This window comes from Carcharhinus amblyrhynchos, chromosome 6 (assembly GCF_965287045.1).
Source record: "Carcharhinus amblyrhynchos chromosome 6, sCarAmb.v2.hapA, whole genome shotgun sequence".
In the NCBI taxonomy this organism is placed as follows: domain Eukaryota; kingdom Metazoa; phylum Chordata; class Chondrichthyes; order Carcharhiniformes; family Carcharhinidae; genus Carcharhinus; species Carcharhinus amblyrhynchos.
The window spans coordinates 68,485,089-68,512,392 of NC_137329.1; the positions used below are offsets into that span (position 1 = coordinate 68,485,089).

Here is a 27,304-nt window from a genome sequence, read left to right on the forward strand (position 1 = left end):
GGGTGCAGAGGAGATTCACTAAGTTGATTCCAGAGTTGGGAGGGTTGGCTTATGAGGAGAGACTGAGTAGACTGGGGCTGTACTCACTGGAATTCAGAATGAGGGGAGATCTTATAGAAACATATAAGGCTATGAAGGGAATAGATAAGATAGAAGCAGGCAAGTTGTTTACACTCGTGGGTGGAACTACAGCTAGGGGGCATAGCCTTAAAATAGGAGGAAGCAGATTTAGGACTGGGTTGAGGAGGAACTTCTTCACGCAAAGGGTTGTCCATCTGTGGAATTCCCTGCCCAGTGAAGCAGTTTGAGGCTACCTCATTGAATGTTTTTAAGGCAAGGACAGATAAATTTTTGAACAGTCAAGAAATTAAGGGTTATGGTGAGCAGGCAGGTAAGTGGAGCTGAGTCCACAGAAAGATGAGCCATGATCTTATTGAATGACAGAGCAGGCTCGAGGGGCCAGATGGCCTAACTCTTGCTCCTAGTTCTTATGTTCTTAATGAAGTCAGTTACTGTAGTGGCATATTTGTTCAGGCTGGTCACAGAATTTTTAAATACTGACTAGTCCACTGACTCCAAGCAGCCTCGTAAGAAATCATCCGATTCCTCAGGCCATTATTACACGACTTTCTTCGATGGATTCTCCTGCTTCAGTTTTTCTTTGTAAGCCCGGAGCAGGAGCACAGCCTTGTGGTCTGATTTGCCAAAGTGTGGGCAGGCGATAGAACAGTAGGCATACGTGATATTTGTGTAGCAGTGTCCAGGATGTTTGGGCCTCTGGTGGAGCAGGAGATGTGTTGGTGGCAAGGGTGGCAATTGCTGCGGCCTTGACAGAAATCTTTGTATTCTTGTAAAGGGTTGTTTTTCATATTGGAAACCTGTGATCAGTGGTGTGCCTCAGAGATTCGTGTTGGGTCCATTGTTATTCGTCACATGAGTCCATTGGGTTGGGTCCATTGTTATTTGTCATACTGATTTATATGAGAATTTAGGAGGCCTGGTTAGTAAATTTGCAGATGATACCAAGATTGGCATAGTGGACAGTTATCACGGATTGCAATGGGATCTTGATCAATTGGGCCAGTGGGCTGATGAATGGCAGATGGAGTTTGATTTAAACAAATGCGAGATGATGCATTTTGGTAGATTGAACCAGGGCAGGACCTGCTCAGTTAATGATAAGATGTTGGGGGAGTGTTAGTGAACAAAGAGACCTAGGAGTACATGTTCATTGAAGGTGGAGTCATGTGTGGACAGGATGGTTAAAAAAAGACATTTGGCATGCTTTCATTGGTCAGAGCATTAGATACAGGAGTTGGGATAGCTTGTTGAAGTTGTACAAGACAGTTCTGGTCACCCTATTATAGAAAGAAAATGATTAAACTAGGAAGTGTGCAGAAAAGATTTACTAGAATGCTACTGGGACTTGATGGATTTAGTTATAAGAAGAAGCTGGATAGACTGGGATATTTTTCTCTGGAGCATAGGAAGTTGAGGGGTGATCTTATAGAGGCCTATAAAATAATGAGGGGCATAGATCAACTAGATAGTCAATATCTTTTCCCAAAGGTAGAAGAGTCTAAAACTAGAGGGCATAGGTTTAAGGTGAGAAGGGAGAGATACAAAAGTGTCCAGAGGGGCAATTTTTTTCACATAGGGTGGTGAATGTCTGGAACAAGCTGCCATAAGTAGGAGTAGAGTTGGGTACAATTTTGTCTTTTTGAAAAGTATTTAGACATTTACATGGACAAGATGGGTATCAAGGGATATGGGCCAAATGCAAGCAATTGGGACTAGCTTAGTTATTTAATAAAAAGAAAGGACAGCATGGACAAGCTGGGCTGAAGGATCTGTTTCCATGCTGTAAACCTCTATGACTCATGGGCTACAGGTGAAGGTCCAGAGGGAACTGGAGAATAGTCAGTGTTGCTCCATTGTTTAAGAAGGGCAGCAGGGATAATCCAGGAAACTATAGGCTGGTGAGCCTTACGTCAGCGGTAGGGAAATTATTGGAAAAGATTCTTAGGGACAGGATTTACTTATATTTGGAAATGAATGGATTTATTAGTGATAGCATGATTTTGTAAAGGAGAATTAGTGTCTCGCTAACTTAATCAAGTTTTTTGAGCAAGTGATGAAGATGAAAGATGAGGGAAAGGCAATGGATGTTGTATACATGGACTTCAGTAAAGCCTTTGACAAGGTACTTCATGGTAGACTGGTACGAAAAGTGAAGTCACACAGGATCAGAGGAGAGCTGGCAAGATGGATACAGAACTGGTTTGGCCATAGAAGACAGAGGGTAGCAATAGAAGGGTGCTCTTCTGAATGGAAGGCTTTGAAAAGCAGGGATCAATTCTGGGATTGTTGTTGTTCATAGTATATATAAATGATTTGGAGGAAAGTATAGCTGGTCTGATTCATAAGTTCGCAGACAACACCAAAAATTGGTAGAATTGTGGGTAGCAAAGAGGACTGTCAGAGGATACAGCAAGATATAGATCATTTGGAGGCTTTTATGGAGAGATGGCAGATCGAGTTTAATTCAGCTAAGTGTGAGATAATGTATTTTGGAAAATTCAATGCATGTAGGAATTATACAGCAAATGGTAAAACCTTTGGGAGTATTGACGGAGAGAGATCTGGGCATACGTGTCCACCGATCACAAAGTGTCAACACAAATGTCCAAGTCAAGAAGATATTTGGCACGCTTGTCTTCATCGGTCGGTGCGTTGAGTATAAAAATTGGTAGGTCATGCTACAGCTGTACAGAACCTTAGTTGGGCCTCATTTAGAATGTTGTGTACAGTTCTGGTTGCCATGCTACCAGAAGGACGTGGATGCTTTGGAGAGCGTATAGACGATGTTTACCAGGATGTTGCCTGGTCTATTAGCTATGACGATAGGTTGGATAAACTCTGTTTTCACTGTAACGACGGAGGTTGAGGGGTGACCTCTTAGAGGTTTACAAGATTGAGTGGCATGGACAGAGTGGATAATCAGATGCTCTTTCCTAGGGTGCAAAAGTCAAATACTTGGAGACGTAGGTTTAAGGTGCATGAGGAAAAGTTTAGAGGAGATGTGCCTAGAGTTTTTTTTATAGAGTGGTGAATGTCTGGAACGTGCTACCCTGGGAGGTGATGGGAGCAGGTGTGATAAGAGCATTTAAGAGGCAACTAGAGGAATACATGAATAAATTTTATTTATCTGTCACAAGTGAGGCTTACATTAGCACTGCAATGAAGTTACTCTGAAATTTCCCTAGTCGCCACACTCCGGCACCTGTTCAGATCAATGCACGTAATCTACATGTCTTTAGACTGGGGGGAAATCGGAGCACCCAGAGGAAATCCACGCAGACAAGGGGAGAACGTGCAAACTCCACACGGAAAGTGACCGAACCGGGTCCCTGGCGCTGTAAGGCAGCAGTGCTGCCCACAGGATGGGAATGGAAAGATAAGGACTCAGTAAGTCCATATGGTTTTAGTTTAAGCAGGCATCATGATTGGCATAGGCTTAGAGGGCCAAAGAACCTTTCCCTGTGCTATACTTTTCTTTGTACTTTATTATTTGCTTCTTTTGCAAATCACTCATTCTCAACTCTTGAGTGGGAACGGTTTCTCCCCATCTTCTTTGTCCAGCGCCCTCGTGATTCTAAACATCTTTATCGAATTTCCTCTCAGCCTTTTCCTCTCCAATTAGAACAGTCCCAACTTTTTACGAGGGAAAGCAACTACTGGGAAATTCCACTGCAAACCTTCCTCCAGTCGAAAAATATCCATGATTCCTTTTAACAGGCAGTTTTGTATCTGTCCCTTTTATTTCAGCAATTGTAACTTTTTCACAGTACTGTTGTTTGTCCTCCTTGCTATCTGCAGCTTTGCCCAATCTTTGTGTTCCAAACTTACTAATCAGACTACCTATATTCTCGTCCATATCATATATATTATAAACAGGGGTCCCCAGCACTGATCCCTGCAGAACACCATTGGTCATAGATCTCCAGTCAGAAAAACATCCTTCCACTGTTACACTCTGTCTTCTATGACCAGATCAGTTCTGTATCCAACTTACTGTGGATCCCATGTGGCTTCACCTTTATTAGCCTGCTATGTGAAATATTGTCAGAAGCCTTGATAAAGTCCTTGTAGACCACATCCTCCATCTTGCCTTCATAAATCATCTTTGTCACTTTCTCAAAAGAAATGTGAGCTAGAGGCAGCGCGGTAGCAGTGATTAGCACTGCTGCCGCACATCGCCAGGAAATCAGTTTTGATTCCTGGCTTGGGTCACTGTCTGTGTGGAATCTGCACATTCTCCCCATATCTGCATGGGTTTCCTCCATGTGCTCCAGTTTCCCCTCTCTGAAAGATGTGCTGATTGGGTGCATTGGTCATGCTAAGTTTTCCCTCAGTGTGCTTGAACAGATGTTGGAGTGTCATGACCAAGGGATGCTCACAGTAATTTCATTGCAGTGTTAATGTAAACCTATTTGTGACACTAATAAATAAACTTTAAAAAAAAACTCAATCACGTTTGAAAGACACAACCTCCCCCTGCACAAAGCCATGCTTAAAAAGTCTGACAACACCAGGTTTTAGTCCGACCGATTTATTTGATAATACTCACAAGCTTTCGAGGGGACTGCCTCTTCGTCAGGTGAACCTGACGAAGAGGCAGTACCTGACGAAGAGGCAGTCCCCTCGAAAGCTTGTGAGTATTATCGAATAAATCGGTTGGACTAAAACCTGGTGTTGTCAGACTTTTTACTGTGTTTACCCCAGTCCAACGCCAGCATTCCCACATCAAAGCCATGCTGCCATATTTTTCCAAATATGAGAAAATCTTAAGAATCTTCTCCGATAATTTCCCTACCACTGATGTAAGGCTCACCGGTTTGTAATTTCTTGGATTATCTCAACAAAGGAACAACGTTGGATCTTGTCCAGTTCCCTACAACCTTTCCTGTGACGAAAGAGGATATAAAGATTTCCTTCAAGGCCCCAGGAATTTCCTTCCTCAGTATTCTGGGATAGATCCCATCAGATTGAATACTGTGTTGGTAAACGTAAGTCATCCATTTTTGGTAGGAATAACAGCAAAACGGACTATTATTTAAATAGTAAAAAAATTGTAGTGTGCTGCTGTGCAGTGGGACCTGGGTGTCCTTGTGCAGGAATCGTAAGGAGTTGGTTTGCAGGTGCAGCAGGTAATTAAGAAGGCAAATCAAATTTTGTCCTTCATTACTGGAGGGATGGAGTTTAAAAACAGTGATGCTATGTTGCAGCTGTGTAAGCTGCTGGTGAGGCCACACCTGGAGTACTGTGTACAGTTTTGGTCTCCCCATTTGAGAAAGGATATACTGGCACTGGAGAAGGTGCAGAGGAGGTTCACTAGGTTGATTCTGGAGTTGAGAGCGTTGGTTTATGAGGAGAGACTGATAGACTGGGGCTATACTCATTGGAATTCAGAAGAATGAGGGGAGATCTTTATAGAAATGTATAAGATTATGAAGGGAATAGATAAGATAGAAGCAGGAAGTTGTTTCCACTGGCAGGTGAAACTAGAACTTGGGGGCATAGCCTCAAAATAAGGGGAAGTAGATTTAGGACTGAGTTGAGGACGAACTTCACACAAAGGGTTGTGAATCTGTGGAATTCCCTGCTGAGTGAAGCAGCTGAGGCTACCTCATTGAATGTTTTTAAAGCAAGATTAGATAAATTTTTGAACAGCCAAGGAATTAGGATTATGGTGAGTGGAGCTGAGTCCACAAAAAGATCAGCCATGATCTTATTGATTGGCAGAGCAGGCTCGAAGGGCTATATGGCCTACTCCTGCTCCTAGTTCTTATGTTCTTATGTTATGTAGATGCTGGGGACATGTGTCCCTTAATGTTTTTCAAAACATCCAGCACCTTTTTTATGTGGACGTGCCCTATCAACGTGCTACTCCTCTCTGGATTCACCATCCTTCTCTATGAAAACTGATGCAAGGTATTCGTTAAGGGCCTCACTCACTTCCTCCAGCTCCACACATAAATTCCCTTCTTTGTCCTTGAGTGGACCAACCCTTTCCCTCGCTAACCTCTTGCCCCTATATGTATAAAACACTTTAAGATTTTCCTTAATAGTGTTTGCCAGGAACATTTTTATGGCCCATTTTAGCCCTCTTTAATTCTTTCTTCCTGCTTTTTTTTATATTCTTCAAGAGCTCTGTCTGCCTTTAGTTTCCTAAATTTACGTATGCCTTTTTCACAATTTCTCTTGTCATGCAATGTTTTCTTACTATCCTATAGTGCAGAAGGAGGCCATTTGGCCCATCGAGTCTGCACCAAACACAATCCCACCCAGGCTCTCTCCCCCCCAAACCCAGGCATTTACCCTAGCTAGCCTTCCTGATACGAAGGGACAATTTAGCATGGCCAATCCACCTAACCCACACATCTTTGGACTGTGGGAGAAAAGCAGAACAACCGGAGGAAAAGCATGGAGAGAATGTACAGACTCCACACAGACAGTGACCTGAGGCTGGGAATTGAACCTGGGTGCTGAGGTAGCAGTGCTAACCACTGTGCCACCATGTTGCCCACCTTCCTGAATCTTGCCATCCTTATCCTTCACTTTCACAGGACTATTCTGGTCCTGAACTCTAATCAGTTGACCTTTTTAAAAGATTCCCAAGTGACAGATGTGGGTTTATCCTCAAACAGCCACCCCCAATCTACATTCCCCCGTTCCTAGAATTTTAGATTCCTACAGTGCAGAAGGAGGTAATTTGGTCCATTGAATCTGCATTAATCACAATCCCACCTAGGCCCTATCCCCATAACCCCATGCATTTACCCTAGCTAGTCCCCCTGACGCTAAGGGGCAAATTAGCACGGCTAATCCACCTAACCTGCACATCTTCAGATTTTGGGAGTAAACTCATGCAGACACGGGGAGAACGTGCAAACTCCACACTTACCCAAGCTGGGAATCGAACCCAGGTCTCTGGCACTGTGAGGCAGGAGTGCTTGCCACTGTGCCATTCCTGCCTAATATTGTAGATAGTCTTCACCCAAGAATAATTCTTATCCATATATAACTTAAAAATTATGGTCACTTTTCCTGAAGTGCTCTGCCACTGAAACTTCAATCACCTGACTGGCTCTTCCTCAATCCTAGGTCCAGTATGGCCTCTTCCCTAGTTGGGCTAGCTACATGTTGCTACAAGAAACCCTCCAGGCCTCACCTAACAAATGCCGCCCGCCCCATGCCATCCAAGTCCCTAACAGTAAGGGAGTCTGAGTCATTAGAGGGAAAGTTAAAATCACCCGTCACACATTTTTTTACATTTTTCCATAAATCTGTTTCTCTATCCCTTTCTGCTGCCTCTTCAAAAAAACTCCAAGTTAATTAAACATGACATTCCCTTTATTCCCCATTTTGCTCTTTCTAATCAACTCATTTCTTGATATGGCTAATTCTATCCTGAATAATTGTTGCTTGAAGCTTCCAGCCACTGAAGTTAAACGTACTTGTCTGTAATTGATGAGTTTATCCTTGCAACCTTTTTTGAATAAGGGTGTAATGTCTGCAATTTTCCAGCCTCTGTGAAGGGAAGACTGAAAGATTACAACTTATTCGGTGGAATAGAATATCCTGTTATCAATTTTGCTCCTTTGAGCGACAGGGTTTCCTCCTCTTGTCTATGCTGTGGATAGTATCGACCTCCTTGGTAGAGGCAGATACAAAGTATTCATCGAATAAATACTGGGGCCATGCTCTCTGCATCCATTATATAAATCCCCTTTTACTACCCTTTTATTATATGCCTGTAGAAGGCTTTGGGATTTCCCCTTTATGTTGTTTGCCAGTCTTCCTCTCAATCCCTCTTCTCAAATATGCTTTTTCACCTTTCCTCTGAATTCATGTATTTTTCTTGGTTCTCAGCTGTATTTTCTACCTGACATCTGTCATAATTATAGAAACCCTACAGAGCAGAAAGAGATTATTTGGATCTGACTTTCAGAGATCACTCCACTGAGGCCTTATTATGTAGCCCTATGTATTTGCCCCAGTTATCCCACTACCCTACACATGTTGGGACATTAAGACAATATGGCTAGGAGACAATTTACCATGGTCAATCAATCTTACCTGCACACTTTTGGACTGTGGGAGGAAACCAGAGCACCCAGAGGAAACCCACGCAGACACTCCACATAGTCAACCAACTCTGGAATTGAACTTGGATTCCTGGTGCTGTGAGGCAGCAGTGCTAACCACCATGCCATGCTTTAAGCACTCTTTTTCTTTTCAATTCCTATCTACTTTTTCATCCAAGGAACTCTGAATTTGTTTGACTGGACTTTGCATTTTGAGGAATTATAATTTGATTGTGTCTGAGCCATTTAGTTTTTGAAGGTAGCCCATTATTCAGGTATAGTTTGTCTCATCAAACTTACATTCGAGTCTATCCAGCCTAGCTCTGTTCTTGAACTTTCAAGTTGTTTCTCCCTCAACTAATAATCCTTACTCTGGATTGCCCATTGTCCTTTTCCATCAGCACACTAAACGTCATGATACAATGACCACTGTCGCCTAAATGTTTCCCCATTGACATTTGATCTACTTGGTCCGTCTCATTTCCAAGAATCACGTCCAACAGAACAGTTTTCTGTTGGACAGGACACATGCTACCGTTGAAAATTTTCTGGAACCCAATTAGGAAAGTTAGTTTCTCTCTGCCTTTACCACTATCCCAGTCTATATTCAGGTAAGTCAAATCTCCTTTTAAAACTACTTTATAAGAACATAAGAAATAGGAGCAGGAGTAGGCCATCTAGCCCTTCGAGCCTGCCCCACCATTCAATAAGATCATGGCTGATCTGTCGTTTGCATCTCTCTAATTTCTCTGTAGATTTGTTCCTGTACATTCTTCTTATTGGTTGGTGGTATTTAGACTACTCCAAGCAAAGTAATTGCACTCTTCACTCTTTGGCTCCAGCCAAATTGTTTCTGTCCTTGAACCCTGAGAAACATAATCTGCCTTTCCTCTTCTATCTTTTCTGAACATGTTATACCAAGGAATATTTAATGACCAGTCCTCATTCTTCATCCTCATTCTGACATCAGCTATTAACTTAGTGTTCCCTATACTCACGTTACCTGTCTCTCCTGGGATTTTGTGTAGCCTGGTATTCCTTGCTAATATTTCCCTTTAGCTCCCACACCTTTGCTGAGTTTAGTTCAAAGCGCTCCCAACAGCACTAGCTCTATTCGGGCACAGCTGAAGACAGGTTTAATCACAGCATTCAAAAGGGAATTAGGTAATGTCAAATTATTTTAAAAGAAACAGTTATAGGAGAAGGCAGGGGAATGGCACTAAGTAAAATACTCACTTGGAAAGTCAGGTGCAAACATGTTGGGCTAAATGGCCTGCTGCATTGTAAAAATTGTGATCGTGTTCCTTGTACTTTTTTATATCAGTAGTGGGACATGGGCATCACTGGCTAGGCCAGCATTTATTTCCCATACCCCATATTGCCCTTGAGAAGGTGGTGGTGAGCTCCTTCTTGGACTGCTGCAGTCCATGTGCTGTAGGTACACCCACAGTGTATTAGAGAGGGAATTCCAGGATTTTGACTTGGTGATAGTGAAGGGACGATGATATATTTCTGAGTCAGGGTAGGGTGATTTGGAGGGGAACTTGCAGGTGGTAGTGTTCCCATGCGGCAGCTGCCATTGTCCCTCTAGGTGCTAGAGATAATGAGTTTGTGAGGTGCTGTTGAAGGAGTCTTGAAGAATTTTGCTGTAGTGCATTGTGTGCAGATGATACACATTGATGACACTGTGCATGGGGAAGATGGGTTTGAATGTTGAAGATTGCTAATGGGGTGCCAATCAAACTTTGCTCTGGGTTGTATTGTTATTGAAGCTGAATTGCAGTGCAGGAGAGTATTCCATCACACTTCTAACTCGTGCTTTGTAGATAGAAGACATAAAGGGAGCTGCACCGCAGAGGCAGAATATTCAGCCTCTGACAGCACCTGTAGCTACAACATTGACCAGAAACTGAACTGAATCTATGGTAACTCCCAGGATGTTGATAGTGGAGGATTCAGCAATGACAGTGCCATGAAATGTCAAAAGGCAGTTGATTCTTTCTTATTGGAGATGCTTATTTCCAGGCACTCATTTGGTATGTTACTTGCCGCATATAGCTGAAGCCTGAATTTTGTACTGGTCTTAATTCAGCTTCAGTATTTCAGGGGTCACAAATGGTGCTGACCGTTATGCAATGAGTCATGAACATTCCATCTGACTTTATGATGGAGGGCAGATCACTGAAGCAGCTAAAGATGGTTGGGCCCAGGACACTACCTTGTAAAACACCCACTGTGAGGTCTGGGACTGAGATGATTTCCAACAAAGACTGCCATCTTTCTTTGTGCCAGGCATGACTCAAACCAATGCAAATTTTCCCTCTAATTTCTTAATCTGTTAACCTCTCCTGTCACCTTCAAAGATTTGTGCATGAGCATGTCTAAATCTTTTTCTCTCTCCTTTAAAATTCAAACACTTAACATATTTGCCTCTTCCTAGCAAAGTGTATCATCTTGCGCTTTTCTGCATTGAATTTCATCTGCTTGTCTTCATCCTCTTGAAATTTAGTCATCCAGACCAGAAAGGGCCCTTTAGCCATTGAGTCTGTACCGACAATCTAAAATCGCACACATCCCATTTTCAGCACTTGTCCCATATACTTGAATATTATGATATTTCACATGGTCATCCAAATACTTAAAGATTGTAAGGTTTCTGGCCTCCAGTTCCTTCCCAGGCAGTGCATTCCAAATTCTCACTATACTTGAAATTTTTTTTCTCAAATTCCTTCTGAACCTCCTGCATCTCACTCTAAAACTATATCCCCTTGTGATTGACCCTGATTCCTATTCACCCTGTCCGTACCCCTCATAATCTTATGCACCTGAATCATAAGACCATAAGACGTGAGAGTAGAATTAGGCTACTCAGCCCACTGAGTCTGCTGTGCCATTCAATCATGGCTGATACTGTTCTCATACCCATTCTCTTGCCTTTTCCCCATAACCCTTGATCCCCTTATTAATAAAAAAACCTATCTATTTCTGTCTTAAAGACACTCAATGACCTGGCCTCCACAGCCTTCTGCGGCAAAGAGTTCCACAGATTCGCCACTTTGGCTGAAGAAATTTCTCCTCATCTCTGTTTTAAAGAATCATCCTGTACCCTGAGATTGTGCTCTCTGGTTCTAGTTTTTCCTACTTGTGGAAACATCTCTCCACATCCACTTTATCCAGGCCTCACAGTAAGTTTCAATAAGATTCCCCCTCATCCTTGTAAACTCCAACGAGCACAGATCCAGAGTTTTCAGCCATTCCTTATGTGATAAGCTGTTCATTCCAAGGATCATTCTTGTGAACCTCCTCTAGACCCTTCCCAAGGTCAGCACATCCTTCCTTAGATACGAGGCCCAGAACTACTGTCAGTGCTCCAAATCAACCAGAGTCTTATACAATCTCAGAAGTACATACGTGCTCTTGTATTCTAGCCCTCTTGACATGAATGCTAACATTGCATTTGCCTTCCTAAGTGCTGACTGAACATGCATGTTAACTTTAAGAGAATCTTGAACAAGGACTCCCAAGTCCCTTTGTGCTTCTGATTTCCTAAGCATTTCTCCATTTAGAAAATAGTCTATGTCTCCATTCCTCCTTCCAAAATATAACCTCACACTTTTCCACATTGCTCTAAAGAAACCCGTTCAATCCAATCCAGTCTCTTCATATAGCTCAAATGCTCCATCCTGGTGAATCTCCTCTGTACCCCATCAAATGCAATCACATGCTTCCTATAGTAAGGTGACCAGACTAGACACAGGATTTCAGCTGTGGCCTAACCAATGTTCTGTTCAGCACCAGCATAACCTCCTTGCTCTTATACATTTAAGTTGAATACTACTTTCTCCAATATTCAGTATACTTCCAAGTCTCAAGTCATCTGCAAATTTTAACATCATATCGTGGATACTCTGCAAGCTGTGAAAACAAAATAAATTATTGGCCTGAGTGTTTTGAGAGATTTGGGTCCATTAATCTTCCAAACCTACTAGCTTTACCACCTAAAATAACAAGGGCATCACATGCAAGGGAGCACCACCTGTTGCAACTATACTGTCAAACTCCTGGAATTCCCTCCCTTACAGCACTGTGACTATACCTACATCTCAGTGACTGCAGCCGTTCAAGAAGTTAGCTCACTACCACCTTTTTGAGGGATTTCAGGGAAAGTCAATAAATACTGGCCAAGCCATCTCATGAATGAAAGACAATAGTGGGCTTGGAAAGTATGAAGGTAGGAACGGAAAAATGCCATTTAGTCTGTCAAGGAAATTCCATCATTCAGTCGAATCATGGCTGACCAATACCTCATCCACTTTTCTGTCTTCGATTCATATCCAACAGAAATCCATCAATCTCCTCTCCATCATTTCTTGCAGAGATCTTCGAGAGTGTGAACACTGAACTCAGAGTTGGAATGTCCAAATCCTCTGACTTATCTGACTCTGATACTGAGAAGAAGTGCAGCATGCAGGTACCTGCTCTAATGCTCTGTCTGTTCATGTACCATTAGATTGTAATCAGACAGTATCATACTTTCAATAATTGAATTTCATTCGGCCAAATGCTCTAGGAGTTGCTGTTTTGGAGACTTTGGCACGTGTAGTAATACTTTTAGTGCTATATTCTTGTTTAATGATTGGGAATAGGTCAGATGGCACAGTGTGGTTTGCCACTGATCTACAGTACAATATGACAGAGAGCTAACTAGAATATACAGCATAGAAACCGTTCATTTGGCCCAACTGGTCCATGCCACACTGATCTACTCAAGTTTCCTCACATGCTTAGTAACATTGGCAAAATCATTCACTCCTTTCTTACGTACTCATCTAAGTTCATTTAAATCCATCTGTTATTTGCCTCAATTACTTTATGGGAGTGAATTCCATGTTCTCATCATTATCCAGTAAAGAGATTTCTGCTAAATTCTCTGTTGGATTTCCTGGTGGTGATCTTGTATTGATGACCTCTCTCAAGTTGGAATATTCTCTGTCTCTCTATTCTCTCAAAACTTTCAAATTTGTAAAATGTTTCTTGGTTCACTGCTCAACCCATTGAGTTTGCATTGACCCTCCAAAAGAGCATACCACTCAGGTTCTCCCCTCTTGACTCAGTCCCACAACTTGCACAATTACCATGGCTAATCCACCTAACTACACATCTTTGGACTGTGGGAGGAAACCAGGGCACCCAAAGGAAATCCACACAGACATGGGGAGAATGTGCAAACTCCACACCTGGGTGTGGGACACACAGGGACCTGGGTCCCTGGTGCTGTGAAGCAGTTGTGCCACTGTGCTGCCCATTACCCTAGCCTATTAAAAATTTGGAGGTCTCTGTTTTGAAATTTTTCGTTGCCCCTGTGCCTGATTTCTGATCCTCAATTGTTTTTCTGGGAGATAGTCTAGATTTTCTGACATCTCCTTAAAATTAGAGCACGGCTGTTCAATAGTAATGCCCTCTTGTTCTGGACATGCTCTCCAGATTAAGTACTGTCTCTCTTTACTCTATCACATACTTTAATTTCAGGATAATTAAGGAAATTTGTCCTTAATCTTCCATATTCAAGTGCATTCAGGCCTTGTATATTGAACCTATCCTCTTAGCTTAACTCCCTATAACTCTGATGTTATTCTGATGAATCCATGTTGTACTCCTTGCGACTAATGTAGCCTTCCTGAAGTATGATGCCCATAACTGAATGCAATACGCCAGGTGCTGTCTAAACAGCTCTGTACAGCTGCAACGTAACTTGCACTCTCTCTATTCTAGCCCTCTTGAGTTAAAAACCAACAGTATACCTTTTTAATAACTTGCAAATACATGTCTAATAGTTTTAAAAGTTTAAGGGTTGTTATGACCCTTAAATCTCTCTCTTCATCAAATAGAAATCTATCTTAATTTCCCAGATTCAACTCTCTCTGCCATGGTTTTGCCCATTCAGTTTATCAATATGCTTTTGCAACTTCCTGCCCCACTACTTACTGTGCCAGTTGGTGTTGTCAGCAAACTTAAGTATACACTTGTCTATTCCATCATTTAACTCGGTTTTAGGTAGAGTAAGTGGATGAAGCTGAAGGGAGATTCCTGAGGCAGCACCACTAGTCACAACCTGTTAATGTTAATGGCTACCCATGATTCCTACTCTGTCTCCTACCACCTAATCAGTTACCTGGTCATGTAAATAGCTTGCTATGTGCTCTTATTTTTGAGTTTACTGTGGGGAATGGAATTCTTATCTGAAAGTACAAAAATAACACGCTTAAATATTCCTTCATCTACCATGTTGGCTGTCAGAAAAATATAGTTAGGTTCAGTAAACATGCCTTAGCCTTTACACAAGTAACACTGATTCCTTGAATATGAATTGATATGCCTTCATGGATCAAAATCCTGGAACTTCCACTTTAGCAGCAGTGTGGGTGTATTGTCACCACATGTTCAAGAAAATGGCTCACCATCACCACCTGAAGAGCAATTTGAGATGGAATAATTGCTGGCTTTGCCAGTAATTTCACTATCCTATGGACAAAAATAAAAATGAGTCCATGCTGGCTTTCTGCAGTCACTATTGCAGTAATTTGTTAATTGACTGTCTCTAATGCTGACTAGGGAAGTGAGCTCCATAGATTCATGACATTTGAGAGAAAAGAATTTCTTCTCATCTATTTTAAATGAGGGACCTCTTATTTTTAAAACGCCACAAGAGGAAGCATTCTTTCCAATTCTACCCTATCAAGATTTTTCAGGATTTTGTGTGTTTCGGTCACTCTTACTCTTCTAAACTCCAGCCGGTACCAGCATGACCTACCAACCTTTCCTCATAAAACAACCCTTCATTCCAGATAAACCTTCACTTATCTATTTCTAATTCATTTGTACCCTTAAATAATGAGACCAAAGTTGTTAACAGTACTCCAGAAATGGTCTCCCTAATGCCTTGTATAATTAAGCCATAACCATTTATTTTTGGGTTTGATTCTCCTTGCAATAATGACATTTACTTATTCCTTATTACTTGCTGTATTTGCATACTGACCTTTTACAATTCATGTACTAGGGCACTCAGAACTCTTTGCACCTCAAAGCTCTGCATTCACTTGCCATTTAGATAATCTGTTCTTTTTTAATTCTTCTTGCCACAATAGACAATTTCACATCTCCCACATTAATGCTCCATTTTTATAGATCTTTGCTCATTCACTGAACTTAGCTGTATTCCTTTGTCCCTTCTTTACATCCTCTTCATAATTTACTTCCCTACTGATCTTTGTGCCATCAGCAAATTTAACATCCGTACCATTGCTTCCTTCATCCAAGTCATTTAATTGTAAAAGGTTGAGATTGCAGCACTAATCCCTATAGAGCACCCCACTTATCACATTTCGCCAATCTCCATATGACCATGCAAACTTGGTTTCCTGTTAGCTAACCAATCTTCTATCCATGCTAAAATGGTATTTCATAAACATAAACTTCTATTCTCCACAATAACCTTTGATATTAGTTTATCAGTTGGCTTCTGGAAATCTAAATGTGGTTCATCCACTGGTCCTCTTTTATCCACAGCATGTGTGACTCCTTCAAATATCTCCTCCCAATAAGTTGCTTAAAGACGATTTCCCTTTTACAAAACCACATTGACTCTGCTTGATTACCATGAGTTTTTCTAACAGTCTTGCCTTAGCATCTTTAATAATAGCTTTTGACGTTTTGACATGATTGCAAATGCTAACCTAATCAGCTTGTCATTTCCTGCTTTCTGTCTCACACTCCTTTTTTGAGTTTAAAAAAAATTACAATCACTATTCTCCAATCCAATGGAATCTTCCCAAATTAATTAGTTTTGGAGAACTAAAACCAATGCATCATCTATCTCACGAGCCATTTCTTTTAAGACCCTAAGATGTAGGTAGTTGTCCCACAGTTCCAACAATTTGCAAAGTATCACTTCTTAGGAAATTGTAATCTTCTTGGAATTCTCTTGCAGTTCAGTTGCCTAATTTAGAGCTATTTCTGGGATGTTATTTGTATCCAATCTTTCCTCATAAAACAACCCACTCATTCCAGATATTAATCTAAAGTCCTCGTTTATCTATTTCCAATGCATTGGTCTCGTTATTTAAGGATACAAAAATAAAACTCCCTGTTCATTTCATCTTCCACCTCCTTATTTTCCACTACTAATTCCCCAGACTTTCATTATTTAGAAACAATGCTCACTTTGTTAACCCTTATTTTAATATCTATTGAAATACACTCTTCATATTTCTGGCTAGTTTTCTTGCATACTCTAATTTCTCCTTTTTTTAAAAAAAAAATTAATCTTCAATTCCCTGATTTTTTTTTTTCACTATATTTTTCCCAATCTTCTGAGTTGTCTTTGTGCAATTGCATGCTTTTTCCTTAAGTTTGATACTATACATTTTGGTTAACTAAAGATAGTGGGTCCTCCCCTTGAAGTTTTTCTTTCTTGTTGGAATGTATTGTTTGTATTCTGAATTAAGTCTTTTAAATGTCAGCCCCTGAACATCAATAGATATATCTTTTAATCTCATTTGTCAATTCACTTGCAGGTAAATGTAATGTTAATGTAATGAAAAGTTTGTTTATTAGTCATAAGTAAGGTTTATGTTAACTCTGTGAAATTCCCCAAGTCACCACACTCCGGTACCTGTTCGGGCCAGTGCAGCTAACCAGCACATCTTGCAGACTGTGAGAGGAAACTGGAGCACCTGGAGGAAACCCACACAGACAAGCTGGGAATCGAACCTGGGCCTCTGGTGCTGTGGCATAGCAGTGCTAACTGCTGTGCCACCCTGGCACCCTGTGCTAGGTCTTTTATGCTACCTAGGGATGCCTTCTCATTGTACAATACCAGGTGGGCTATAGCCTGCCCTCTGGCTGGCACCAGAAAGTGCTGTTCTAAAAAATTCTGTGAAGCACAGAGAGATAGTTTAGCACATTCTGGGTGTTCGATAATACATTTGAATTTGTGATGAATGTCATTTGGCATAACCTGAGGATTCAAAATTAATGCAAATTTTCATTGCAGAGAGCGGAAGCTCAGCATGAGCTGTCCTGCCAGTCATATAATAGTGAGAAGAATGGGTTAACACTAGAGTCGGAGACTGAGAGGTCCCAACAAATTCTGGGTAAGCCCAGGACAAGTCTGAAGTGTTGCAAGAAGGACAGCACAGTTGAAAGGTAACAACAAGAATTTAGAACTTCAGTTATGTGGAGACTGAGATTGTTGTTCTTTTGAGTAGAGAGGGTTGATGGGAGATTTAATGGGGATTTTCAAAATGACATGGAGTTTTGATAGAATAAATAAAAAATACAAGAACCAGAGCAGAGAAAGATACTTTACGCAAGACATTATGATGATAATCTGGAATGCACTTTCTGTAAGGGTGGAGGAAGAAGGTTCAGTTAAAGCTTTCAAAGGAAGTTGGATATGTCGTTGAAAAGCAACATTTACAGATAGCTGGGTTCACTGCAGAGCATATGGCTGGCTGAATATTGAACATAAGAACAAAAGAAATGGGAGCAGGAGGAATAGGCCATCTAGCCCCTCAAGCCTGCTCTGCCATTCAATAAGATCATGGCTAATCTGATAATTGTTCAGTTCCACTTACCCGCCTGCTCCCCATAACCCTTAATTCCCTTATTGGTCAGAAATCTATCTACCTGTGACTTAAACACATTTAACGAGGTAGCCTCCACTGCTTCAATGGGCAGAGAATTCCAAAGATTCACTACCCTCTGGGAGAAGTTCCTCCTCAACTCTGTTCTAAATTGACTCCCGCTTATTTTGAGGCTGTGCCCTCTAGTTCTTGTTTCCTTTGTAAGTGGAAATAATTTCTCTGCTTCTACCCTGTCTAGCCCCTTTCTTACAAGAGCATAAGAAATAGGAGCACGAGTAGGCCATCTAGCCCTTCGAGCCTGCCCTGCCATTCAGTAAGATCATGGCTGATCTGAAGTGGATATCTTATATGTCTCTATAAGATCTCCCCTCAGCCTTCTAAACTCCAATGGGTACAGGCCCAATCTACTCAATCTCTCCTCATAAGCTAACTCCCTCATCTCCAGAATCAACCTGGTGAATCTTCTCTGCACTCCCTCCAAAGCCAGTATATCCATTTGCAAATAAGGGGACCAGAATCGCACACACTACTCTAGTTGTGGCCTCACCAGTACCTTGCACAATTGCAGCAAGACTTCCCTGCTTTTATACTCCATCCCCCTCGTGATAAAGGCCAACATTCCATTTGCCTTCTTGATCACCTGCAGAGTGGGTTATTGTGATTCATGCACAAGGACCCCCAGGTCCCTCTGCACGTAGCATGTTATAATTTTTCACTATTTAAATAATAGTCCATTTTACTATTATTCCTTCCAAAGTGGATAACCTTACACTTAGAACATAGAACATTACAGCGCAGAGCAGGCCCTTTGGCCCAATGTTATATTTATAATTTATAATGTTAACTTGCCAATGTTATACTCCATCTGCCAGATCCTCGCCCGCTCAGTTAGCCTATCCAAATCTCTCTGCAGACTTTCAGCGTCCTCCATGCAATTTACTTTCCCACTCATCTTTGTGTCATCTGCGAACTTTGTTACCCTACGCTCGGTCCCCTCCTCCAGATCGTCTGTGTATATTGTAAACAGTTGAGGCTGCAGCATGCCATTAGTCACCAACTGCCAACCAGAAAAGCACCCATTTATTCCAACTCTCTGCTTCATGTTAGATAGCCAATCATCAATCCACGCTCACACTTTACCCGCAACTCCGTTCCCTTAATCTTATGCAGCAACCTTTTGTGAGGCACCTTATCGAACACCTAGAAATCTAAAAACGCCACATCCACCGGTTCCCCTCTGTCAACCGCACTCGTTACATCTTCATAAAAATCCAGTAAATTCGTCAAACACGAATTTCCCTTCATGAATCCTTGCTGCTTCTGCTTGACTGAACCATTCTTTTCCAGGCGTCCTGCTATTTCTTCTTTAATGATGGAGTCCAGCATTTTCCCAACTACAGACCTAATCTAACTGGCCTGTAGTTACCTGCCTTTTGTCTACCTCCTTTTTTTTAAATGGTGGCGTTACATCAGCTGTTTTCCAATCAGCTGGCACCTCCCCAGAGTCCAGCGAATTTTGATAAATTACAACTAATGCATCTGCTATTACTTCTGCCGTTTCTTTTAGTTCCCTGGGATGCATTCCGTCTGGACCCGGGGACTCGTCTACCTTTAGTCCCATTAGCCTACCAAGCACTACCTCTTTAGTAATAGTAATCATTTTAAGGTACTCACCCCCTACAGTCCCATGACTGTCAATTATTGGTACGCTATTTGTGTCCTCTACCATGAAGATTGACACACAAAACTTGTTTAAGGCCTCGGCCCTTTCCTCATTTTCCCATTATTAAATCCCCCTGCTCATCTTCTAAGGGTCCAACGTTCACTTTAGCCACTCTTTTCCTTTTTATATATTTGTAAAAACTTTTACTATCAGTTTTTATATTTTGTATTAGTTTAGTTTCATGATCTATCTTTCCTTTCTTTATCGCTTTCTTAGTAGTTCTTTGTTGTTTTTTAAAGCTTACCCAACCTTCTAGTTCCCCACTAATTTTGGCCACTCTGTACACATTCGTTTTTAATTTGATACTCTCCTTTATTTCCTTAGTTATCCATGGCTGGTTATCCCTTTTCTTACATTCCTTCTTTTTCACTGGAATATATTTTTGCTGAGTACTGAGGAAAAATCTCCTTAAAAATCTTCCACTGTTCCTCAGCTGTCCTACCAACTAGTCTGCGCTCCCAGTCTACATTAGCCAATTCCGCCCTCATCCTATCGTACTCCCCTTTGTTCAAGCAGAGGACACTGGTTTGGGACCCTACTTTCTCATCCTCCATCTGTTTTAGAAATTCAACCATATTGTGATCACTCATTCCAAGAGGATCCCTCACAAGGAGATCATTAATCTTACCTGTCTCATTGTACAGGACCAGATCCAGGATAGCTTGCTCCCTCGTAGGTTCTGTAACATACTGTTCGAGGAAGCTATCCCGACAGCGTTCTAAGAACTCTTCCTCAAGTCCACCACGTCCGACTTTAGTCAACTAATCAATGTGCAGGTTAAAATCCCCCATGATTATTGCTGTTCCGTTTTTACATGCATCTGTTATTTGTTTGTTTATAGCCTGTCCCACCTTTGAAGTTATTATTTGGGGGCCTATAGACCACGTCCACCAGTGACTTTTTCCCCTTACTATGCCTTATCTCCACCACGTTGATTCCACATTTCGCACCTTATAGCCTATATCGTCTCTCGCTACCACCCTGATGTTATTCTTAATTAACAAAGCTACCCTGCCTTCTTTTCCTTCCTGTCTATCTTTCCGAAATGTCTGATACCCCTGGATATTCAGTTCCCAGTCCCGGTCACCCTGCAACCATGTTTCTGTAACAGTCACTAGATTCGTATCCATTTGTGCCATCAACTCATTCTCTTTGTTTCGAATGCTACGTGCATTCAGGTGAAGTATCTTTATGTTAGCCTTTATCTGGACATGATTTGTTAGTGCATTCTTTTGTTTGCACACGCTGTCCCTTCCTGTCGCAGACTGGTTATCCTTCCCCAGACCATCTCCCTGCACTGTGTTGACCACTTCCCTTCCCATGCTTGTCACCTTTTTTACTCTGCCTGAGGTTAGATTCCTGCCACCTTCTATACTCTCTGTCCTAGTTACATTGTCTGGAAACGTTACTAACCTCTCCTGAGCCCTTGACTCCTTTAACTAGTTAAATGTCGTCATCATTAACCTACACTCTTACCCTCTCTACGTTTGATTTTGTAATTCTCCATACCACTGAACCCCCCCATTTAGTTTAAAGTCCTATCTACAGGTCTAGTTATATGATTTGCCAGGATTCTGGTCCCAGCACGGTTCACACGAAGACCGTCTCATTTTCCCCAGTACTGGTGCCAATGTCCCATGAATTCAAATCCATTCCTCCCACACCAATCTTTGAGCCACGCATTTACCTCCTTAATCTTATTGACCCTGCGCCAATTTGCTTGTGGCACAGGTAGTAATCCAGAGATTACCATCTTGTTGGTTCTGCTTTTTAATTTAGCTCCTAGCTTTCCATATTCCCTTAGCAGAACTTTTGTTCCTGTTCTACCTATGTCATTGGCACCTACGTCGACCGTGACAACTGGATCTTTACCCTCCTGCTCCAAGTTCCTCTGCAGCCCAGATGAGATGTCCTGGACCCGAGCACCAGGCAGGCAACGCAACCTTTGGGATTCTCGAACCTGGTTGCAAAGAACAGTGTCAATGCCCCTAACTACACTATCCCCAATTACTACTACATTCTTTTTTCTCCCTCTACTTGAACGGCTCCTTGTACTATGGTGCTGCAGTCAGTTTGCTCGTCCTTGTTGCAGTCCTCATTCCCGTCCACACTGGGAGCAAGAATCTCAAACCTGTTGTACAGGTTCAGGGACTGAGGCTCCTGGAACTCTACCTCCTGGATCCCACTTCCTGCCTCATGTCCCTGATCACTGGCTGAATTAGTTAGTCTAAGGGGTGTGACTGTCTCCTGAAATACATCATCCAGGTAACTCTTTCTCCCCCTCCCTGATGTGTCGCAGTGTCCGAAGCTCAGAGTCCAGCTCGTCAACCTTGAGCCAGAGTTCCTCAAGCAACCAACACTTACTGCAGACATGCTCACTGGGAATCACATTGGGGTCCGCCAGCTCCCACATGTAGGAACAACACATCACATGACCCTCCATCCTTAATTACTTAGTTTAAGTTTCTACAAACTAAGAATTAATCCTACCTTTCCTCGCCTGTTTCCACCTAAGCCTGATGAGCCAAAGCCCTTTAGCTCTCACTCTGCTACCTGCTCACTCCACTGCCTGCTACTGACGCTGCCCGCTGTATGGTGCGGCTTGCTTTTTAAACCTAGCGTGCTTATTTAAAAAACCCTTCCCAGGTCATCCCGTGGCCAACTTCCACTTTACTTTTAAAGTAACTTTTTTAAAAAAAAACCCTGCAGAAAACTAAAAAATAGTCAATCGCTTACCTTCACACTCCTGCCACAAATCAGTCCTCCTCTCAGCTTGCACTGACAAACAATGGCCATCTCACAGTGGAAGAGAGTTCATATTATCAAGTAAATGGCCATCAGGATTGATCTAAAGAGAAGGACAGTCAAGAATCCTGTATGTGGCACTCTTGAATCTGTATTCAGCTTTGATTACCAGTGCAACTAATGGCACTTTGAAGCAGTGCAACCTAAAGCCTCGCATTGCAAAGAACCACAATATGAGTATGACAAAGTTTGGAAATGCAATAATGGGATTTGATGGCTGGGGACAGTTGGGTGGTTCTGACTCCTTGCTAATATGTGAAATCCATTCAGCTGTAATGTTTAGGACATAGGATCCAAGGCACCTGCTACGGTTGACGTGAGGCCTGTGTGGTGTGTTATCTCCTAGTTGTGAGTGTGAGGGACATGGGTTGAGAGGATGCAGAATATCTTGTGGGAGGGTGGGGTGGAGCCAGACGTTATGGTATGAGTCAGAACAAACAAAAGGTGAAAAGGTTAAGGGCCTTCAATGGAATTCAAAGTGTCAGGGAGCAAGTTTAAAAAAGGAGAACCTCCAGGTCATAATCTCTAAATTATTCCCAGTTCCAGTTAATGTGTGGCTCTAAAGATTGTTCAGGAGAGGGTTGAACTGAAGAGGTGAAATGCGGGATGACATTAAGGCCGTATTTAACCAAATATGACACCAAGGAGCCCTAGAATAATAGAACCCTACAGTGCAGAAAGAGGCCATTCGGCCCATTGGGTCTGCAGTGTCCACAATCCCTCCCACTCCCTATCCCCAACAAAATTCCTAATTTTGCTGCTCAGCCCTAACAAAATTTAAGTTAATGGGGATCTCTGAAAGCTTTCCATGGGTCATACCTGGCACAAAGGAAGATGCTTGTGGATATTAGAAGCCAGTTCCAGGAGTTCCAGACTACAGTGTCTTGGGCCCAACCTAAATTGCCATCATAAAGTCAGAAATGGAGGTGCTTGCTGATGCCTGCAGTGTTTCATACCATTTGCAACTCCTTGATGTCATTTCTTACTTTGCCACTAGTTCAGCTCTTTTGTTCATTTTTCTGCAGTAAAGTTATGATGTGGAAATGTCGGTGTTGGACTGGAATGGGCACAGTAAGAAGTCTCACAACACCAGGTTAAAGTCCACAACAGGTGTTATGGTACGAAAGTTATAATTTTGCAGGAGACTCAAGAGAGTGAGAGAATGATTCGGTATACAACAAGATTAGGTTCACACTTCGTACCTTTATTTATCCTTACTTATCTATGGTATACAATTACATTATACATATAGTATTAAGCACTCAAAAAGAAGAACAGCTACAATTACAGTCTACAGACGGTATTAAGAAGAAGAGTTACGTATATTTACCATCAGGACTGTGTCTTCAAAATGTTGAGAGGGATAGATAGGGTGGACTCTCAGAGGCTATTTCCCCGGTTTGAAATGGTCGCTACGAGAGGACACAGATTTAAGGTGCGGGGAGGGAGGTTCAGAAGTGATGTTAGGGGTAAGTTTTTCACTCAGAGGGTGGTGAGTGAATGGAATCGGCTGCCGTCAGTGGTGGTGGAGGCGAACTCGCTGGGGTCTTTTAAAAGACTTCTGGATGAGTATATGGGGTTTAATGAGATTGAGGGTTATAGATAGGTCTGTAGGTTGGTAGGTGATGTGGTCGGCGCAACTTGTGGGCCGAAGGGCCTGTTTGTGCTGTAGTGTTCTATGTTCTATGTTCTATGTTCATCCTTCCAACGACTGGGGAGCCCATTTCAGTCTCGGTGAAGGACCAACACGTTGTCCCGATAACGACCGGGCGATGAGCGTTTATCCCACGGTTGAGCGTCCACCGAGACAATGGGAATCCCCCTTTTTAAAGGCTGAGGAATGAGTTGATCAGGCTCATTCCTCTGCTCTGATATCCAATCAATGACAGTCCTGAGAGTGTTCACGCGCTGTTCCCGAGTACTTCACGCGATTACGTGAGTTACTGTGCATCACCTTTATTTACTTGCTTGTGCAGTTTGGCACGTATACCTTTGTTTATGTACGCAAATAGGGCTTTTATCACCTTGTTTGCTTATGTATGTAGTCTGGTACATACGCAAATAGGGCTTTGTAAGTTTTAGTGTTGAAGAATCTTTAATGTGTTTTTGGATTGTATTGAGTGCCCTGTTAACATTCTGTGATCTAGGAGGCATTGTTTCGCGGACCAGACATTGATTACTTCTATTACAACAGGTTTGTTTGGTAGCACAAATTTTTGGAGTGCTTCTCCTTCATCAAGTGAGGCACTGATGAAGGAGCAGTGCTCCTTATCTCAGCTGATGAAGGGGCAGCACTCTGAAAGCTCCTGCTACCAAATAAACCTGTTGAACTTTGAACTTTAAACTGGTGTTGTGAGACTTCTTGCAGTAAAGTTAGGAGCATCAGTGAGCAGGTTATTGCTACGTAAGTGCAACTTGCCGATGACGCCTTCCATCATTTTTCTGTTTGAGACGAAGGGACTGTAATTGGCCAGATTGGATTTGTCTTGTTTTTTTTAGGGACTAGACATACATGAAGAATTTTCATGCTGAAATGGAAAGGTGCCTTCTCTGCTGGCAATCTAAAATCCATATAAACTACCTCAACTGCACTCCCTCATCCACACAGTTGATCACATGTTTGAAAAATTATCCATAACTCATGTCTTAACTCATGTCTTTCCAAGTGGAGATTAATTTTCTCCTTCAGAATTTCCTCCATTAGTTTCTCTACCGTTGACATGAGACTCGCTCGTCTGCAATTTCCTGATTCATTTCTACTACCCTTGTTGAAAGTGTTAGCCATCCACCAACCCTCTGGCACTTCCCTGTGGCCAGGGAGGAATTAAAAATGTGTCACAAACTCCCTGCCTTGCCTCCCACAGCAGCCTGAGATGCAATTCATTCGGGCTAGGTGAGTTGTCTATTTTAAGCTCATCAGAGCCTCCAATACCATCTCATTTCCTGTGTCAAATAGTGAAAATTCCTCAGCCTCTTCTTGAATTCTGTATTTCTGTTCTCCTATCCCTGAGTGAAGACAGATGAATAGTATTAATTTAACACCTTTCCAATGTCCTGTGGCTTCAGTGGCAATTGGCTACTTGGTCTCTGTTGGGTCTTGCTCTTTCCCTGGTTAATTTCTGCCCCTGAATGTGTTTATAGAATATTTTAGGATTCTTTCTAATCTTGTTCTCAAGTGGTTTTTCATGCTCCTTTCTGTGCTTCTAATTGCTTTCTTAAGTTCCCTCTTGCACTTCCTATATTCCTTTAGCGGTGCGGCTGAATTGCTCCAGTTAGACTCTCTGTAAGCCTTTCTCCTCTTCCTTATCCAGCCCTGAATTGTCCACGACATCTAGGATTCTCTGAACTTAGGGTCTTCAAAGAGGCTTTGTGGGTAGAACTTAGGAGTATAAAGGGGACAGCTGCGCATTACTGGATTTGTATTACAGACAACGCCCCTCTTCTTCCCCCCCCCCCCCCCCCCCCCCCCCCCCTCAAAAGAGTTAGTGGGAAATAGAGGAGCAGATATGTAAACAGTTCATTGAGGTGTGTCAGAACAATGTTGGGTGGCACAGTGGTTAGCATTGCTGCCTCACAACCCCAGGGACCTGGGTTCGATTCCTGGCTTGGGTCATTGTTTATGTGGAGTTTGCATATTCTCCCAGTATCTGCGTGGGTTTCCTCCATGCACTCCCGATTTCCTCCTACAGCCCAAAGGTGTGCAGATTAGGTGGATTGGCCATGCTAAATTGCCCCTTAGTGTGAGGGGGGCTGGCTAGGGTGAGTAACCAAATGGGGTTATGGGGATAGGGTTTAGATGGGATGGTGGTCGTTGCAGACTTGATGGGCCAAATGCTGGCCTCCTGCACTGTAAGATTCTATGATTTTGTGAATTGGGTAATTATAGTAGTGGTTTTCAACTTCCCAACATAAATTTGGATAGTCATAGTGTAAAGGGTTTAGCGAGGTAGATTTCTTGAAATGTATTCAGGGTGTTTTTGTGCAAATATGTAGAAGGGCCAACAAGAGATGGATGAGTTCTGATTCTGGGGAACGAAGCTGGACAAGTGTTCAATGTGGCATTGGGGGAGCATTCTCGGGATAGCGATGGCAACACTGTACAATTCAAGTTTGTTGTGAAGAAAGAGAAAGATGGCTGCAAAAGACTGCTTTGGATTGGGGGAAGGCAGAATTTATTAAAATAAGGCAGGATCTTGCCAAAGTTGACTGGGAACAGTTCTTTGCGGGAAACTACAGTGGAGGACATATAAAAAGGAACTAGGGTCGAACATGTTCCCTGTATGGGGGGGGACGTAGGAGTGATATGTTCAGAGAACCCCTGATGCCTAGGACAGTTCAGGACTGGATAAGGAAGAGAAAGGGTTTTAGCAAGTCCATTCCAGGATATGGGACAAGTGCTTGAAAATGGGATTAGCATGAACATGCCTTCGTAGTTATTGTCAGTGTAGACCCAATAAGCCTAAGGGTCTTTTCTGTATAACTCTGACTATTTTCCACGATTCTCAGTTCCCCATCATTCAGCCATTCTTACATCCATGCTGCCATTGTACCTTTCATTCCTAAGTTTCAACTTTGCTGATGGGCCTGTTATGTGCTAATTTATCAAATACCTTTTGTAAATCCATTTATGTCACATCAACAGCATTACTCTCATTAGCCCTCCCTGACACCTCATCAGAAGGCATAAATTAGTGGAAGCATGATTTGCCTTTAACAAATCAATGTAGGATTTCATTAATTAATCTACATTGGTCCAAGTGACTGTCAATTCTGTCCTGGGTTACTGATTCTAAATACTTTTCAGAACTCCTGAGTTTATCCGTCATAGAATCCTTATATTTCATGTCACAGAATAGGCCATTTGCCCATCAAGCCTGCACCAACTCTGACAGTATCTTACAACGTCCTCTCCCCTTAACTCCACACACTTCCCATATGTAATCCATCTAACTACATACTAAGGGGCAATTTAGCATAAG

The 27,304-nt window shown here is 42.2% G+C and overlaps 1 protein-coding gene across 1 annotated transcript in view; it reads left to right on the forward strand.

Annotated features, from left to right (window-relative positions):
• LOC145343990 (lysine-specific demethylase 7B-like) overlaps positions 1-27,304 on the forward strand; it is a 115,296-nt gene that overhangs the window by 60,039 nt on the left and 27,953 nt on the right. Inside the window, exons 15-16 of the mRNA XM_080190598.1 lie at positions 12,527-12,621; positions 17,206-17,357. Of these exons, the coding sequence (XP_080046724.1) occupies positions 12,527-12,621; positions 17,206-17,357 (247 nt within the window). The remainder of the gene's footprint in view (positions 1-12,526; positions 12,622-17,205; positions 17,358-27,304) is intronic.